The sequence below is a fragment of the Cricetulus griseus genome, chromosome 2 (genome assembly GCF_003668045.3).
Source record: "Cricetulus griseus strain 17A/GY chromosome 2, alternate assembly CriGri-PICRH-1.0, whole genome shotgun sequence".
In the NCBI taxonomy this organism is placed as follows: domain Eukaryota; kingdom Metazoa; phylum Chordata; class Mammalia; order Rodentia; family Cricetidae; genus Cricetulus; species Cricetulus griseus.
In genome coordinates this window covers 21489043-21508577 of record NC_048595.1, presented here as the reverse complement: position 1 = coordinate 21508577, position 19535 = coordinate 21489043, and the positions used below count along the sequence as shown (strand labels likewise).

At 48.5% G+C, this 19535-nt stretch overlaps 1 protein-coding gene across 4 annotated transcripts in view; it reads right to left on the bottom strand.

The window, feature by feature from the left end:
* Nucleotides 1-14199: 14199 nt before the first annotated feature.
* Ptpru (protein tyrosine phosphatase receptor type U) overlaps nucleotides 14200-19535 on the bottom strand; it is a 77946-nt gene continuing 72610 nt past the window's right edge. For all 4 annotated transcript variants that reach the window (XM_035439575.1, XM_027399464.2, XM_027399465.2 and 1 more), the window contains exons 26-30: nucleotides 18391-18531; nucleotides 17353-17478; nucleotides 17068-17225; nucleotides 15547-15682; nucleotides 14200-15357 (exon numbers count right to left, since the gene is read on the bottom strand). In XM_035439575.1, the coding sequence (XP_035295466.1) occupies nucleotides 15295-15357; nucleotides 15547-15682; nucleotides 17068-17225; nucleotides 17353-17478; nucleotides 18391-18531 (624 nt within the window). In that variant the 3' untranslated portion in view covers nucleotides 14200-15294. The remainder of the gene's footprint in view (nucleotides 15358-15546; nucleotides 15683-17067; nucleotides 17226-17352; nucleotides 17479-18390; nucleotides 18532-19535) is intronic.

Sequence of the window (19535 nt, the reverse complement as noted above, 5' to 3'; positions counted from 1 at the left end):
GAGGGAAGTGTCCGAACACTGGGCACTGTCCTTAGAGAGGAGGAGACCCAGGGCGGGACACGAGCAGCACCAACATGACATCTGCAGAAACTGATGTTTGAGCTGGTGAGAGGCATGAGGGGCTCTGCCGGCTGAGCAGACAGCCAGAACAGTTGGGGGTGGGGAATGAAAGTTCTCCATAGGTCAAAAGGTTTCAAGAAAATAATTACAACTAAAATTAAATATGGGGGAGACTTGGGTCACGTTTGTGCAGGAAGCATTAAGTATGGGGGGGCTGACTGACAAGCTAGAGAGGAGCGGGAGGAGTAAAAAGGTAATGGGAGAGAGAAACGGTGCACATAACAGGAACAAACTCCGGAAGAGGCAACAAGGTACTTATCCACAGGATAGGGACAAATGGGTCTCAGCCAAGGAAGCAGAACCATTGTCACTGGTGGTAACTGAGCTGTCTGCTTCCAGGCTGGCTAGAGGTGCTGGAGAGGAGGGAGCTCTGGAGGAAGTCGGGGTACCCAGTAACAGTGCTGGGGTGGGGACTTGAATTGCCCTTGAAGGTGAGAGGAGCCAGCAGTCTGAAAGAGGGTGATGCTGGAGCTAGCTGGCCTTACTCCCTGCCCCTGGGTGATGCCATCAGTACTCGCTGGGTGCAGTTCTCTTGGTGACTTCTCAGCAACTCAAAACAGAAGTTGAGCAGCAGATGGTTGCCGTGGGAAATGGCAGGGACTTAATAAGCGCTGTGGTTTGGATATGGTATGACCATGTGTCCCCAGGGCTTCATGCTCTGAAATTTAATCTCCATTGGAAGGTGTGAAGAGGTCGGAAATAATCCAGCTCCAGAGTTGAGCAATGGTCCTTTGTAGGGGGGACGGGCGGTGACAGAGATTAAACATAGCCATCAGGGTAAGGCCCCAGGATTGGATAAGAGGGAGAGAAGGCTGGGCAGGCCTATAACCCCAGCACTCGAGAGGTAGAAGCAGGAGGATCAGGGGTTAAAGATCACCCTTAGCTATATATACATATAGCTAGTGAGGCCAGCCTGGGCTACATGAGACCTTGAATCAAAAAGGGAAAAAGGAAGAGATTGAAGAGACAGAGGAGGGGAAGAAGAAAAAGAAGAGAAGGAAGGAAGAGACAGGAGGACACCCAAGTTCTTGCTAGGTGAGGCCCTGCTGTGGTAGTTAATCTCTGTTGTTACCTAGGAGACAAGCCTCTGGGTACACCTGTGAGGGATTATCTAGATTCAGGTTAGCCTCTGGGCAGGCCTTGGGGGGGGGGGGTATCTTGACAGAGTTAGTTGAAGTGGGAAGACCCACCCACTATGGGTGGCTCCATTCCCTTGGCTGAGATCCTGGACTGTATATAAAGGAGGAAGTGAGCTGAGCACAAGCATTCACTGCTGGGAACTTCCTGATTATAGCTGCAGTGGCCATCTGCCTCAGGCTCCTGCAACTGCGACTTCCCCACCCTAAAAGACTAAAACCTCACACTGTGACCTTGAACTGTGACCTTCCTTAACTTCCTCTTTTTTTGAGACACGACCTCAGTGTGTGTAGCTCTGGCTGGCCCTGGAATTGATGGTGTAGATCAAGCTGGCCTTGAGCTCAGAGTTCTGCTTCCCAAGTGCTGGGGTGAAAAGCAAGTACCACATGCCCAGCTCCTTAAGTGGCTTGTGTTGAGACATTTCAACAGGAAAAGATAACTAAGCGATCTGGGCTGCCTAAGACCTCAGTCATCAAGAAAGCTTGGGACTTCCAGAACCCTGAGCCAAGAAGAGCCTCTTTCCTTTACAACTTCCTATGTGGTGTTGTACTATATCATCAGCAACAGAAAAGGAATAAAAAAAAAAAAGCAAGATGGTTGGAGAATGCCAACCACCTGCAGAGCGCTGTCCCCACTTCGTGCACAGGGTGGAAAAGGCCAAGAGTCTGGGGACCTGGACTCAGCTAACTCCATGACCCCAGCAAGTCCAGCAAATGGCTTCCTCTTTGGGCACGTCTGCTTCTACACTTGTGAATTTGAGGTTCTGTGTCCTCAGTGCTGCTGACATCAGTCCTTGGGGTGCTGGATGCTGAGAGGCTTCCCAGGACTCCCAGGTCTCAAACCATTAGATGCAGTCTGCACGGGCATTGGCGCCATCACCGGCTCAATCTCATTCCAGAGCACTCTGCTACTTGCAACTCCTGCAACATTGAGTTAGATATGCAGGATACTCCATGGAGGATATGCAAGATACTCCCTAGACAGCAGTAGTACCCCTACATCCGGCTTCCAAGGCAAGATGGATAGGGACCTCAACTCATTTCCATTCGCCCTCACTCTGACGGCTTCCTGTCCTCCATGATGTGCCGAGAGCCTTCTCAGCAGCCCAAGAGGCTTCCCAGAGTTTCAACCACAGGACCCACAGGCAGCTTACAGTGTCATCATTGCTTCAGGAGACAGGACTGTGCTCATGGATCTTGGCCTATCGAACTGTCCCTAGCCTGTGCTCACCTCTAGCCAATGGGCTACAGTGGTCTAGATCCCCTCTGTGGGCAAGACCCTCCCTCCCTCCCTTCAAGTCTTGGCCCTTGAATATTCTTAGTATCCCTGGTACTCTTTTAGAGTTTTCTTTATTCCCGTGCTGTGGAATGCAGCGAAAGAGCCATCATCTTCATCAGATCACAGAAGGAAGTAGTAGGGAGTCATAGACTCCCCTGAGACGCTAACCACACTTCTTAGCCATTTGTACATAATTCTGCCCTAATTACCCGTGGTCTGGGTCTTGGGAAGTGTCAAAGTGCATAGGCTTAGAAAGCGTCTCTGAAGAGAGCCCCATTTGTGCGTCTATCGCAGTGGTTCTCAACCTGCCTGTTGGGACCCCTTTGGCAAACTCTATCTCTAAAAATATTTGCATTATGACTCATAACAGTGGCAAAATTACAGTTGCAAAGTAGCAGCAAAAATAATCTTATGCCTGGGGGGTCACCACAACCTGAGGAGTTGTCTTAAGGGTCGGGGCATTAGGGAGATTGAGAAGCACTGATCTATAGGGAAGCCGTCATGTGAAAGCTTTCCAATGTGGCTACTTTGGGGTCACCCAGGCTCCTGTCAGTAACCCTTCACCCATTCTCTGTGGGTAAGCCTAATAAACTCATTGGATCCCCAGGGGAAACTATGGTGGAATCACACTGGGTTTGTCATTGGAACCTTAGGAGGAAGGAACAGACATTGTTGGCATCTCCCCAGGAGGGGACTCTCCAAACACCCCTTTACCTAGTTTCTGTCTCCTAGTTGGCACTGACTGTGTACAAAATAAATTAATAAACTGTTCTGGTCCATTTTAAGTGAGAGTTGCTTATAGAGTTCATCAGTATTGTGGAGAGTGGGAGGCACCCAGCCTTCCCCTACCTGGCAGCTGGAACTTGCTTGTCTCAGAACTCTGGGACTTGGAAAACACAGATAGTCAGCTTGTGACTGAGCCCACAATCAGAAAAGAGGGTGGTCTTAAGCCCCAAATTATATAAGGCTTTACACTCTCAACCAAAAGCATAGGGAATTCAACAAGTAGGCAAATCCTGGCCAACGGGAATAGAGGATAGGAATTTCCCACTATCCAAAGACTTCAAAAACCACCGTCTTGCATCCAATCAGCATGCAGCCCCTTTTGCCTTTTCTCTATGCTGGCATATATTAAAAACTGCTTCATTTTCACTAGTCTCTTGAATTTATTATTATCTTGTTATGGGCAAGGGATCACTCCCACTGCCTCTCCTTCATTAGTGGACCAGTGCATTCTGAGAAGGGAAACATCACTCTACAACGGCGTCTGCTTCAGAACATATCTCCCAACTGGCGCCACCCCTGAGCCCTCTGTAAGCCTTCCACCTTTTAATTAGGTCATCTACTTGCAGGTGATGAGCTGTGCGGTACGACTGGTTAATTCCACGGATAAACCCACTATTCAATTTTCTCTGTTGTGAAGTAGTTCTTTGTGTAGACTGCCGCAGTGCTGTGAGAGACTTCCAGGTACATGAACAGTGGCGTGGACATAAACATCACCGCCAGGAACAGCAAATCCATAACCAGAAAATTATTTCATCCCAGTAAGAAAGAACATTTGTCCCTGTGTGATGGAACAAGCACAATGAAATCGGCCTGACACCAGGTAGCTGCTGGTCCATCCAAGAAATGTGTCAAACTCTGGGCTCCCATTATCTTTTCTGTTGGGGGATTGAGCACCTGGCAATATCCATATCTAGGGCAGCCCTTGATAAAAGCTGGTTTATGGCTTGGAAACCATGCATATCATAACCACAACCACAAGAGTCCCTTGATTCATGGGACCCCCATCCAAGAACAGGAACATCTGGGTAAAGAAGTTAGCTGAAAAATATGGAGCCTATCATCATTTCAGTAGATGCCCTTCAGTGAACATTCACTTGGGACATGAAATGCACGTCTAAGCCCTGTCCTGAGGAGTTCATCTGTGTATCTCTTCTCCAGAATTCCTGTCAGTGACCTTGCACTCCTGCAGTTTCCAAGTGCCTAGTCATCTAGCCAGACCATATCGTTAACTGCTCTTAAATCAGTGGAGAAATCTATGCTTCCTGACCTTCTCTCCTTCCAAGCATTCTACCTCAAGTTCTACTACAAAAAAAAAGAATTTCTTTCACACTGTACCTTAGAGTTCTCTCAATGGGGCTATCGTATTCCACCTTATCTTTCGGATGGTTTACAGAAGTAAAACAGACTTTCATTCCTCCATCAGCGGATCATAAGGAACTCCCCACAAAGGTGTAATTTGGGGGTGAGGAGACAGAAGTGAATGCTGAAGAATTTGAGCCACTACCTCACAGGTAAGCTTCAAGACTCACCAAGTGAAGTCTCATCAGTATCATTCTCAGAAGATGGTAGACTGCCATTGTTCAGAGCTAACCTTATAACTAGTTGTTAAAGAGAATCCTAAATGAGGGGTTGGAGAGATAGCTCAGTGGTTAAGAGTGATTGCTGCTCTTGTTCAATTCCCAGCACCCACATCACGTGGCTTACAAAAATCTATAACTCAAGCTCCAGGAAACCCAACACCCTCTTCTGGCCTCTGCGGGCACTGCACTCATGTGTACATACCCCCCATAGACACACACACACACACACACACACACACACACACACACACACATAATTTTTTTTAATCTTTAAAAGGGAGAGAATTCTAAGTGGATTCACAGGCCTTCACAGCTTTGACCTCTTGTCCCTACCATATCAAGTAGCAAGCTAAATGCTACATGGAAGAAAACGTGCTCTAGGTAAGGGAGGAAGTTTACTTTGAAAGCCTAGAGGCTTGTCCTGGGGTCACCTCTGGGACTTGCCAGGAACTCTACGCAGCATCCTAACTTTCTGGGGGCACTTGCATCACCAATGGCTCCCCTCAGTCCTTAAAACCAAGTGATAAAGACTAGACTTGAGCCTTTTGCTATGATCTCCCCTCAAAACTCAAAGCCTAATGGAGGTTTTGCCAATAACTCAAGTAACAAATACTGGTCTGGGGATGTAGCTCAATGGTAGAGCCATTGCCTAACATGTAAAGCCTGGGGTTCAATCCCTATCACCACACAAAATGTTAACACACTCTCAAGCTCATAGTCTCTAAAACACAAAAGCCTATCCTCTGTCTCTCTCTCTCTCTCTCTCTCTCTCTCTCTCTCTCTCTCTCTCTCTCTCTCTCTCTCTCTTCTCTCTCTGTCTCTCTCTCTCTCTCTGTCTCTCTGTCTCTCTCTCTCTCTCTCTCTCTGTGTGTGTGTGTGTGTGTGTGTGTGTGTGTGTGTGTGTGTGTTTAGAAGTGGAATTTGCGACAACTTGACTTTCACCTCAGAGGAGACATGTCTTCCGCACCACTGAGCCTTCAGACTTCTCCAAGACAGTGAAACCTCTGAGATTCTGTGGAATTTGATTTCCAACCTCTTATTCACATGTTTTGCCTGCTTCTTTCTGGAAATGACCAGCTTGTTGTCAGTCTAGTGTGCTGTTGTGTGGCTTTTAGAATCTCAAACTGAACCTATGGTCTATAGACTGTTTAATGGGAGGGAAAAGGCAAGAGATTGGAGGTGTCTCCAAGCAAGACTGTGAATGTAGATTGTTGGCCCTTCCAAGTAAAAGACAACTGCTTCTCATAGTGCTTGGGAATGCAGTAGATAGATCAATGGCTACAAAACATGGGTACTCTATATTGGCCCTGTAAAGGTATTGTAACCCTGGCTAACAACTCAGATCTGGGGAGGTAATGGTTCCACACAGTGAATATATCTCTGATGGCTAATTAAACTGACATAGCGACAAACTACTTTCTAAATAACTATGGCTAAGAGGCTGGAGAAACAGCTCAACACACCATTTACTGATCTTGCAGAAGACTCAGGCTTGATTCCCAGCACCCACTTGGTAGCTCACAACCATCTGTAACTCAAGTTCCAGAAGATCTCATACCTGCTTCTGACCTCCACAGGCACCGGGTATACACATGAGATACATATATACGTGCAGGCGAAATGCATACACATAAAGCAAAATAAATAAATCTAAAAAATAATTTTAAATGCCCATGGTCATACCAATAGACAAAAGCAGCTCCAGCTTAGTCAGAAAAGCCTGTGCTTATAATGAACAGTAGTAGACGCAGAGGCTCGTGGCTCGAGCTGTAGAAAACAGGCTGGAGAGGCATCTCAGCTCTTGTTGCTCTTGTAGAGGACCTGGGTTAAGTTCCCAGAAAGAAGCAGGCAAAACACGTGAGTAAGAGGTTGGAAATCAAATTCCACAGAGTCTCAGAGGCTTCGCTGTCTTGGAGAAGTCTGAAGGCTCACTGGTGCAAAAGACATGTCTCCTCCGAGGTGAAAGTCAAGTTGTCACAAATGATACTTCTAAACACACACGGAGAGAGAGAGACAGAGACGGAGAGAGAGGGGGAGGGGGAAAGGGAGGAGGAGAGAGAGAGACACAGAGGCTCATGCCTGCTCGAGTTGGAGAAATCAGGCTGAAGAGACACCTCGGTGCTTGTTGCTCTTGTAGAGGACCTGGCAGCTGACAATCATCTTCAACTGCAATTTTAGGAGGTCTAATGCCCTCTCAGACCTACAGAAGACCAGGTGCACATGGTGGACATACATACATGCAGGCAAAACTTATATAAATAAATAAATCTTTCTTTAAACGTGTAGAAAATAAGTGATACATACAATAAGTTGAACTCTAAACATACTACTTACACCATCCCCTCCTCTAAGACTCAGGGAACACTGAAAAAAAAAAAAGAGGGCAGGAATTGTGTAAGGGCTGGAAGACAGGACGAAGGGCTGTGAACCATCGCCCATACTTGCTTAGAATGAGTGCAATGACTGTGGTCCTTCGCTCACAACAACTGCACTTACCAGCTCAGGACCCACACAAGAGCAGCCCTATCAACAATCAGTCAAGGAGTCAGAGGGGGCTCACGGAACCCCACCTTTTACCTCTGAACTAATTGGTTATCAATAGGTTCTAGAAAACCATTGTCTTTAGTTATATATGCTCTGCTAAGCCCACTAGACCCAAGTGGAGAGCTCCGAACCCATATAGCCCTGGGCAAATCTTGGCAGATCCAAAACAAAATGAATAGATATGAATGTGAGAGGGCTTTGTGGAGATGGGAGGGTTAGCACTAGTGAGATGGGGAAAAGAGGTGGGAAGTACACCAGTACCCAGGAAGTACAAATATAAGCTTGTTCTTAAAAATTAAAATCCTCAAAAGATTTCTTAAATCTGAGATAGTAGGTACAGCTGCAGTTACCGCTTGGTGTACAGTAATCCAGTCATTTTCCAAAACGCCCCCACACCCTGCCCAGACACCAAATAGACAAGTTTGTGGGAGTGGACTCAGCAGATCTGCATGCCAATTCTTCATTAATCTCTGTGGGTCTCTGAAGGAGACAGACAGGGAGATCCAATTCACTCACATGGCAGGGAGAGAAAGACCCAAGAACTTCTGCTGAGGTTCTCCCTTCCATAATGAGTCAGAGACCCAAACTAGGGTTTCTTCCAATGGCCAAGTGTGCCCATTTCAATTACACATTCAGAAACAGGGACTGACTAACTGCACACTTAAGCTGAGCATCTATCACCAAAATCCCTAAGTCACCACCTTGATGAGGGGCGGGCTACAATAGCATTCTGTACCCTAGGAGTTATCATCCATGCTTCAGAACCAATGCTTAGCAACCTCCAAAGATAGAGGTGCCATCTTTCCCAGAGTGCAGTCATTCTAGTAAAGGGCTACAGGACCCTGTGAAGGAGGCATGAGTGAAACAGATAGAGCATACTTATGGCACTACTACAGGAAGCTTTCCCAGGGGCCTGACAGCCTCACCAACCAAGAGACTCTAGTTGGTAAACTGGCTTGTGTCTGGGAACTGGGAGAAAGTCCATAACCCATAGGGATGTGATTCAAGTCGTGTGTTGGCTGCTGCACTACTAGTACATTGGTTGCTTTTTCTGTACGTAAATCAAGGAATAATCCAGTGTAGGTGGCCCATCTATTTCTTTCCTGGGACATGATCACCAGGCAGTCATTACCAAAGATCCCAGTAAGCCAACACTTGAGTTCTGGGATATCCACATTGCCTTTCCTGGGAATGCTCCCATCTGCCCTTTGACTATTAAGAAAAAGCATTCAGCCTCTGCTGATACAAGGTCCTGTCCTTCCTATAAAATCAAGATGCCCCTACAAACAAGGGCATGCCAGGATAATACTGGACCAAAAAGGTGAACATCCCCAGAATTTCACTAGACATGGTGTGATGGTTTGAAAGAAAATGGCCCCCAAAGAGAGTGGCACTATTAGGAGATATGGCCTTGTTGGAGTAGGCATGGTCTTGCTGGAGAAGCAAGTGTGGAGGTGGGCTTTGAGGTCTCATATATGCTCAAGATACTTCCCAGAGTCTCAGCCCATTTCCTGTTACTTCCTAAGCAAGATATAGCCAGCATGATGTTTGTCTGAATGCTTCCTGCCATGATGACAATGGACCAAACCTTTGAAACTATAAGCCACCACCTCAATTAAATGTTTTCCTTTGTAAGAGTCGCCATGATGTCTCTTCACAGCAATAGAGCCCTAACTAAGACACACGGGTTCTCCCCCTCCTTCAAATATTTCCCAATGCCTTAGTTATGAGTCTATCTTCTGGGAATTTCTATGTACTATAGTTTGGGGTGCTATGCATGTCAAGCCTGTTAAATGCCCCTCCAATACCTGTCTCCTTGAGCCTTTGAAACCCCTCCTTGAGCTTTTGGAGGCCTTCCTCCATTAGGTCATGGGGCATTATAGCATCTCAACTAATGAAATCCAAGCCACTTCCATGGCCAAGTTTCAGCCAAGCAACCAAGTAGGCTGTCAGAGCCATTTTCAGCTATATTAACACACACGTAAATCCCGACTCACCTCCATGGATTCAGAATGATAAAGTAATCTCTTCCATTTTTAAGATCACCTCCCACATACAAGTCATACTCAAGGACTATGCCAAGTCTCACCATTAACAATCTTTGCATCACTTTTCCAGTGTCAACTGTCTGCCCTCCCATCCCTGACCCATTAAAGCACAATGGGATTTGACCTTGTTTATGGATGTAATAATAATCAAGTCTTTATGAGCTGTCTTCAAAAGGTTTGTCATCCCCTTTCAAGACATCTGCCCCGTAAAAGGTCATCACAGCTTTTCAAACAAAGGAAAATCAGAAATACAAAATACAGGGGGGAAAGCCAGTTTTTGTTTTGTTTTGTTTTGTTTTTTGACAGGGGAGGCTCCTCTGGGTGACTCTGGGATCCAAGAGTCTCCATTCCACCAAATCCAATCAAATGTCCCTATTCCAAGTGTGAGGACTGAAGTCTTCCATGAGTCATCCCCAAATTTCCCCATAAGACACTTGCTGGTATTGTAAATTTTAATGATGCAACCTACACAATCAAATTTTATGATTCATTTTTCAGCAGTATCATCCCCGTGGCTACATAAAGTCAAAGATTTCTTTGCAGATGACACAGAAACACCATGGCTCTCCAACTATCATCTACTCTGAGAATTAAATGACCTGGCCTTGTCACTTGCTTTCTAGGGTGTGTGCTCCAGCTCATTTAAGGATCCATTCCCCATCACATACATGGCCCCACAATCACCATGACTGAGGTAATGACCAAGTGCAGAAGTTACCAGGGCACCCAAGACATGTGCTTCAGTTGGCATTGAATCAAAGTCCATCACAGGTGACAGCATAATTACAGTGCCACCATAGATTATGAGTCTCTGGTTTCCTGTTGGCAAGGAGCTCAACACTTTGCTCAAGGCCAAGGGCACAATGAAATCAATCAACCTGTCTCTTGGGACCACCTGCACCCCCGTCAGTATCAATTAGGACCTAGTCAGGAGACAGAGCTCGTGTCCATAATAATATGAACATGAACTTGAGCATTTTAATATCAAGAATAATAATCCAACAAGTGACAGTTAATCACTAAAGCAGCCACAGAGAACTCTGAAGACCCAGAGGCAGCAAACAAGAAAAGCAGTTAAGTCTCTTCAGAGGCAAAGCAAATAAGAAACAGATGGAAGGGCTGGTGAGATGGCTCACTGGAAAAGGGTGATTGCTGCCAAGCCTGGCAGTCTTGGTTCAATCCCTGAGACCCATACAGTAGGAGGAGAGAAGTGACTACTGCAAATTGTCCACACATATACACACACCATGGCAACACAGAGATAGATAGATAGATAGATAGATAGATAGATAGATAGATAGATAGATAGATAGATAGATATTAATAAATAAGTAAATGAGCAATAAACGTTTAACGAATTTTACTTGGTTTTTTGAGACAGGGTGTCTCTGTGTAGCTCTGGCTGTTGTCCTGGAACTTGCTCTGTAGACCAGACTAGCCTCAAACTCAGAGATCCACCTGCCTCTGCCTCCCAAGAACTGGAAGAAAAGGCCTGTGCCACCACCCCCCAGCAATGTTTTCTTTCTTTTTTTTTTTTTTGTTTTTTGTTTTTTTTTTTTTTGAGACAGGGTTTCTCTGTGTAGCTTTGGAGCCTATCCTGGCACTCTCTCTGGAGACCAGGCTGGCCTCAAACTCACAGAGATCCACCTGCCTCTGCCTCCCGAGTTCTGGGATTAAAGGCGTGTGCCACCAATGCCAAGCTCCCCCCAACAATGTTTAAAGAATTTTAAAGGACAGAAGCAATGGGAGATTAACCTCCCTCATTCAGCCTTCTGCTATGAGGGAGACATGACCACCAGAACATGTAGCCTATAATGGCTAAGAAATTGGCCAGGCCATGTGGGCTAGCCTGGACTATACTAATGGCCCTTGGAGTTGGATCAAGATTCAAGCATGTATGTTTGGTATATGTAAATAACTTCCCAAGTGTGGACAGGTTAGCCTTGGGGGGGCATCTGGAGCTGTCCCACATGAGTCACAGAGGAGATGGGAACTGAGTCTTTGCCTTTGCCATAGGAAACAAAAAGGAAGGAAGGAAAACCCAACCCTGGAAGGGAAGGCCTTTCCTACTGCAAATCACCCTGGTATTGGTCTAGCGCCTCTACTGACTGATTCGAGTATTGCTCCCTTTGACAAAATTGTCAAGAGAGCAGCTCCAATACCAAAGTGGGCAAAGAAGGGTACATTCAGATCTCAGGGGTGATAAGCAGATGGGGTTGGGGAGGTGTGGAAGGGGTGGGGGAGGAGTATAAGGGGTAGGAAGAGTGGGGAGGGGTGGAGTGTGACGGTTGGGGGAGCAAACAGTTATCAAGGAGGAGGCAGAGAAATGAGTTTCTAAGCCTTTTGAAAGAGAGGCTTGCCTGGGCTGGGGCCCTAAGGAATCAACACCGTCTCCATCTCGCTTAAAAAAGAAAATGCAGTCACATACCAAACACACTCAAGAAAGCCACATTGTTCCACTTTCAAATGAACAGAAAATAAAATTCCTGGACAGATTCCTTCTTCCCACCCCTGGGGATAAGTGGGAAGTGAGTCGAGACGCATTTTATTTTCTTGAAAAGACTCTCCCAGCTCCTTGGCTCCTGCTGAGTCAGGCTGCCCCCGCCATCTGCAGATTTGAAGCCTTCAATCATTCATTCAGCAACATTTTCCACAGGTCTACAGGGAACCAAACACTGAGCCCAAGGCGATCTTTGGTTGTGAGCCTGGGTTAAACACACACACATACACACACACCATTAAGTTGAACTATTGTAAACTGGGAGCTGCCTATACTGTGATATGAAATGTCCTTTATCAAAGGACAAGGTGTCAGTAGAGAGTGATGTATACTCAGTCTTTTTAAATATTTTGCCTCATAGCCAATCCTGCAAAAGGGCACCATTGTATTCATAGGACATGCTTAGGAGACTGTCCATGGTCACCTCCTGGTTAACTGTAGGGCCACAAGGACCATCCTTGGCTTGTTGGCTCTGGAGCTGGCACTTCTCTAAATACCTAGCTGGGCCCCAACTCCTCTGAAAGCCTTGCAAACTCAGGTGAGCAGACCCACACTTCCTTCCCTCCAAATGCCAGGAACTCTAGAACACCAGCTTCAAGACAAGCCCTTTGCTAGACAAAAAATACAGCAAGGTAAACACAGAAGCATCCCCTGTCCTCAACAACTTCAACAGTGTAGGGCAAAGAAAAGAGCAATGTGTGCACCTACAACATGTATCAGTAAGCTTTTGGTGAGTAACAAATGATCCCCATACTTCCTGGAAGAAGAAAAGCGTGTTTATAACAAGTCCAGGTTCTAGAGGTTTGTCGGGCAGCCTCTTCTAACTAATCATATTTACCCAACAAATCAGCTGGGCTAAAAGGTCGACGATGGCTTCATTCACAGGCCTGGCTGCTAACACTAACAGGAGTTGCACTGTGTCCCCTTCAGGTGCTCTCAATCATCCAGTAGGCTACACAGGTTTCCTTATAGGGCAGAGTTCCAGGACAATGTAAAAATGAACGCCTCAGGTTTGGGACCTGGACTCCACACTCTGCCATTTCCACCACATTCTATTGGTCCAAGCAAGTCATATTCCATGGCTTGACCAGTCTCTCTGTCACACATCTGAGTCGATCAGGTAAGGCTTACAAGTCAGCTCACAATGAGGAAGTGGGGGTCAGTCTATAAGCAAGCCAGGTCAACCCTAACTTTTTTATTCATGTGTATGCATGCCTGTCTGTGCACATGAGTGCAGGCACCCTCAGAGACAAGAGGCATTGGGTCCCCCAGAGCTGGAGTGACAGGTCCTTTATAAGAGAAATGTATGCTCTTAACTGCTGAGCCATCTCTCCACCACCCCTTAATGAATTTTTAGCTCAGACTAGAGGAAACTGAATTGGGAACCATTAAAAGAGGCCCTGTGTTGACTCACGGTAGGTCAGGTAGCATGAGAATAGAATCTGTGTATCATAAGGCCAGTTTTCATGTGAAAGGAGAGATGCAGAACAGGAAGTGTCCTGTCCAAGGGCACACACACAGCAAGCTTGTGACAGAGCCACTGTGATGCCTAATCCTGGTTGTCAATCTGACACACCTGGGAAAAGGCAACTTTAATTGAAGAATCGCCTGTGGCCACATGTCTGTGAGGGACATTTTTTGCTTAATGATTGACATGGGAAGGCCCAGCCCACTGTGGGCAGTACCATGCCTAGGCAGGCAAGCCTGAGCTATGTGAGAAAGATAGCTGAACTCCGGCCTGGAAGCAAGTTGATAAACAGTGTTCCTCCTTGGTTTCTGACCCAAACTCCTTCCCTGGGTTCCTGCCTTGGCCTCCCTCGATGACGGATTGCAAAATCTAAGAAGAAATAAATACTTTTCTCTCCAAGTTGCTTTTGGTGACCACGATGTTTATCATAGCCACGGAAGCCAAACTAGAGCACTCACTTATGGTGGACTGTTATCTTGAACTGTAACCCAAAATAACCCCTTCCTCCCGGAAGCTGCCTTCATCAGGTATATATTTGTCAGGTACTTACTGGGGTGCGTATCTAACAGGACCAGCGTCCCCTGGAACCACCTCCTCGGAGGGACTCTGAGTGGGGATGCCCTGGTCCATATCTCTGCTGTCTGGTGGACAGAAAAACCAAACCAAGCCTAGAATCTAGGCCTCTGACCTACACTGTCCCCTCAAGCTGGTCAAACACGCACACACACGGCCACCGGGTGGCATTCAGAGAGCACGTTTATTTACAAAGTGCTTTACAAACATTACCTTACACCTCCCCACAGCCCCCTGTGAGGTAGGTCAGTAGTCATATCTACAGTTTACAGATGGGGAAATTGAGGCACGAAATGGGGGTGTGGCCTACCCCATTATAAAGAGTACTTCCCACCCTCCCATCAAAAAAAAAAAAAAAAAGAAAAAAGAAAATAATGAAATAACAACAAAAAAGTACTGGTCCTCCATCCCATAGCACCCTTCTTCCTCTGAACTCTAGGAGCTGTCACCAGCCCTGCTCTACTCTGCCTCAACCCAGTGGCAGCCTCACCAAGAGCCACAGGGACCTCAACCCCGGGGGCTGGGATTCAGCCTTGTGGATTGTCACAGGCCCACGCTGAGCAGGACTGAGCCATGGAGGCCTGAAGGCTAGGAAAGAAGGAGCTGAGGAGATATTCTGCACATACTGGGCCAGGCAGGGATGGAGCCCAGGAGGGAGGCGCAGGCCCTGTTGCAGGAAGCTCAGAAGCAGAAGTAGGAAAGCATGGCGAGCAAAGCACCCCCGGGTCTGCAGGGGCAGTGGGATGGAGAACAGAGCCGCAGGAGGGTCAGCGTGTCCCACTGGCAAGACGGTGAAGAGTCCCAGCTTCAGGACTCTCAGGGGCTAAGCCAGGTGGGACTCAGCCCCTGCCAAGCCCAGTGAGCCTCCACCATGTGCAGAAGGGGGCCACACTGAGTGCAAACCTTGAACACTCTCTCGCAGCCCTCATTCATTTCTTGCCAAGGACTGGAATGGAGTGGAGGGGCCTGGCCTGGGGTCCCAGTACTGGCTGTTCTGGCCAGTGTCACCGTCCCAGGTTTCTCAGCACAGGTCTGCAAGGCCCTCTGGAGGTGGGGCTGGCTGCAGTCCTGTAGTCTTGCAAAGCTCCTCCTTGGCCCGCAGCCTGCCCATGGGGGCCACCAAGATAGTGCAGCGTCCACTCCAGTGTTCTCCTTGTAGAATTATGGCTGAGCAAAGTTGGGGGCACAGGCCCTCCTCTCCAGTCTGGGATGATGGGCCACGCCCTGGGTGCTCAGTGGGTGCCCCAGGCCAGGCGCCTGCTATCTCAATTCCAGAGCCTCCAGGTATTCCAGGGCCACATCGTAGCAGAAGTGGTATTGATCCTGGGGAAAGAGAGCACCTTGAGCTCTGACCACCCTCTGGAGAAAGGGAAATGAGGATGATATTCTAACAACCCAGGACTAGAACAGAGACCCAAAGTTGGGGACCAGACAGGAGTGCGTAGGTACTAAGGAACCTGGTGGGGCTTGGATGGGAGCTGAAGTGGCTGTGCTTGGGACATGGCTCCTCACCATGGTCTCCACCATATTGGGCTTGTAATTCCGAAGTGTTTTGGCAGCAAAGAAAACATCCACTAGGCTGTGACAGCGGATCATCTCCAAGACCGTGGCACAGGCACAGAAGGTACCACTTCGGCCACCCCCGTTTCTAAAGGAAACACAGAAAAGGTTTGGGGCAGGACCTGGAAACTCAAGGGTGAGGGGTGGAGCTAGGCAATCAAAAGGCAGGGGCTAAGTCAGAGAGGCCAAAGGTGAGGGTAACACTAAGGAGCCATGGAGGGTGGACTAGGGAGCCGAGGGATGAGAAGAGAACCCAGAAGCCAGCCCTAGGACCAGAAAGCTAAAAAGATAGCTCAGGGTTGAGAATGATATCCAAAACCACGCATCATATCAGAAGATATCCTCAGAAAGGACTGGCCTGTAGATTCCTAGAGAAAAGATACAACCATACTTCAAAAGAAAATGACAGAAGGGAAGGCCCAGAGGCAAACAAGCCCCAAAGCAAGATGGGAAGACCAGCCAGGACCAACAATGGAGATACACAGCCAAACACAAGCACTGAGCCTAGCTGTGGTCACCAGGGATCCTCTCCTCCACTTGCCCCTGTTCCTGTGACCCAACATGAGCCTCCTGCGAAATGGGAGATTAATCACCCCTTGGCTTCCTGCGGCAGAAGTCTCTCACTAGAACTAAAGGCAAGCCCTCAGAGGACATGGCCTGAGGCCTGGCACTGAGAGACTCCCAGAGTGCAAGAAGCATGAAAAAGAGGTGAGTGTACCCAGACATGAATGAAAACATGCATTTCTGAATGGAGGCGCATATAAGTGAATGAATATACTTGCGAAAGAAAGTGCTGCAGGTGTACATGAATAAACAAAGTCTAGAATCCCACTGCCATAAAGAGTATGTTACATGGAGCCAACAAGATGGCTCAGTGGGCAAGCGTGCTTGCCACCAAGACCAATGACCTGAGCTCACTTCCCCAGGACCTGCATGGTGAAAAAAAAAGAGCAGACTCATGCAAGTTGTTCCCTGACCTCCATGCACACACTGTCACACATAAACACATGTGTGAGCGCATGTGCATGCACACTCGCATACCTGAACATAGGTGGGCTCGCATGCACGCGCGTGCGCGCACACACACATTAAATAAAGTATAATTTTTTAAAGATTGTAAAGCATGCTACATGGAGCCAGCAGGATACCTCAGTGAGTAAAGGCATTTGCCACGCAAGCCTGGTGACCTGGGTTTGAGTCCCAGAGCCCAAGTAAAGGCAGGGACTGAGAACCAACTCCATAAAGTTGTCCTCTGACCTCCAGCCCCACATATACACACGCACATACAAATGAAAAACAAATCTAAATATGCTATAAATCTCGAAGGGTAAGGAATTCTGATGAGACTCTCATTAAACTCAGCTAGCTGGAGAGTCCAGGCCACAGCCCCTGGAGGCTGGACTCCTGTGTGCTAGCCCCAGGGGCCTGTCAGTCTCCAGCCCTTCACCCACCCTCATACCAGGGAGCACTCACAGACAATGCACCACGGTGCGCCCGTCCCCACTCTCCGCCTGCCACTTGTCCACCTCAGCCAACAGGTGCAGGAAGGCCTTCCTGGAGTCAGGTGTGTCCCGGTAAGCAGACCAGCGCAGGAACTGGAAGTGCCGAACCAGCAGGTGACCCTCCTGCAGCTAGGGGCACAGCAGCCAGACGGAGAAATAGGAGCATGAATGAGCCCTTGATGACCTCCAGAAGGTCCCTAAAGGTAACCCTGGCCACCACCCAGGTTCTCACCCCTGGGTTCCTCAGGACACTCACCCGAGAAGTGTTCTGCACCCGGAACACTCGGGCCACCAAATCCTCATTTGCTGTGCCGGACACAAATTCTACCTCCATGAGGCCATACTGCTGCCGGCCTGGCTCTGGCCAGTACTGCAGGCAGGGCTGGGACACAGAGAGAAAGCTGTGTAGACCAGAGCCAGTCCCCACACAATGCCAGCTCTGGGGATTCCACCATGGCTCAGTGCTTGGCACACCTATCTCTCCACCATTCACCCATCAGAACACAAAGACAACTGCCCAGAGTACTGGCACATTCAGAGTGGTCACAGCAAACTTCACAGAGAGTGTCTCGATCTCCATGGTGAGGTGGATGGAAACCTCCGCTCTAACGTGCTAACTATATCCCATACACATGTGTTCATGGACACCTGCACCATGTTGCCTTCCTCTGAAAAGGGGCAGGGATAACCCCACCCATCCCAAACCAACAATGCCTCCTCCTTGCCATCTTCGAGCCCAGCTCTGATATAGGACGGCTCTGATGCTAGGACATGGCTTCATTGCCCACACTTCCCCTGTAGACCACATTAGAGACAGGAGCTGGGCAGACACACACATGCACACAGGCATAAAGAGGTAACGGCCTACCCTGAGTCAAAGACAAAGCAGGAGGCTAGAATTTGTTTTACCTCCAAGACCCTGGGGTGGGTAGTTTAGGGGTACTACTTCAAAAGCAGAAACTCTGAATGAAGCACTCCACGATGGGGGAGCACACCTCCCACTATAGGACCTTGAAGGAAGCACCTCCTCTCTGTGGGTCTTAATTCTTTTTCTCCCCTGGAGCCTCCATCCAGAGGCCACTGTCAGTTGTAAACGAGACCAAGTACACACAACAGTCCTTGGCTTACATTAGGTGCTCACTAAAAATGAGAGAGTTGGTTCCATCTGAAAAGCTTGTTTATAGATTAGGAAACCAAGGCCCTGAGAGGGAGTGTGACTCAGAACAAACTGGGCTCCTGCTCTTGACTTTGGGGACAGTGGCTGTACATGCACTGAGGCCCTGGCCAGCCTCACCCAGGCGGAGTTGGACTGGTTAAGCTGGTTGAGCATGACAATGGAGGTGCACCCATAGTCGTAGACCAGCCGCCAGAAGTCAGGTGTGGTACTCTGCAGTGGGTGCAGGGTCACGATGAAGGCTGCGCTCCGCGTGTAGCTCTGCAGGGGAAACGGCACTCAGCGGGGCCTCTATGGCCCTGACCAGTACCTCCGAGAAGCCAATACTTAGACATAGGTGACCTGAGGCTTCCCTACAGACTGGACCACCCCAGACAGACTCTGGCAGACCCCTTGCCTCAGACAAACCCACTGGCATCTGAGAATCAGTCCTCTTGGATGCCAGGCCCACTACGCATGGCTGAAATCAGGTATCTGGGGGCCCGAGGGACCAAGGGTGTTCTGTAGCTTCTTCCCCCAGCTGCCCATTTCCACCCATGACCTTCCCTAGCCAGACACTCCAGAGCTGCCCCTCCAGCCCCCAGGATACACATGGTACACCGAGGTGAAAGTCGGGGCGGGGGATAGAAGGGAGGTCATGAAACCCTAAGCCTCTGTTCTAAACTATGCAAATAGGACGCTTCACCAGGCCCAGACACCCACTTAAGTGAGCCAGTGGGAGCATGTACATGCACACACATGGCCTGGGCTGGATAATGGTGACTGAGAGCCTCTCCCGTGTGTCACCCTTCTCTCCTCCCTACATGGAGGTCTTCCAGTTGTGCTGCGCCTGGCCCGGCTCCCTTCACTTATCTGTCCCCTGATCATTCACTGTCTTTGACTCTTTCCTCTTAGCAACATGTGTTGTCACTGCTCACTCCTCGTCCCCATGATGGCCTGTCCCTGATGTGTCTAGGAGGGCAAGTCAGCCTGGCAGAGGGCCCAAGCCACACACAGCCTATTTGGCTACATATGCAAAGCCACATTCTCCCCCGTTTTCTGCAACATTTGTTTCTGCCTGTCTATCATAGACTCTTCCTCCTCAGTCCCCCAAGCCACAGCACCCACATCCTGTTCTGTTTGCAATGCCCAGGAAAGAGGGTGAAGTCCCTTGGGCCAGGGACAGGCGATGGGTCTACCAGATGGTTCCTGTGCCCTCAGATCACAATTAAACAAGGACCAGGGGTCAAATCACTACTCCAGACCAGGTCCTGGAGCTGGGTACA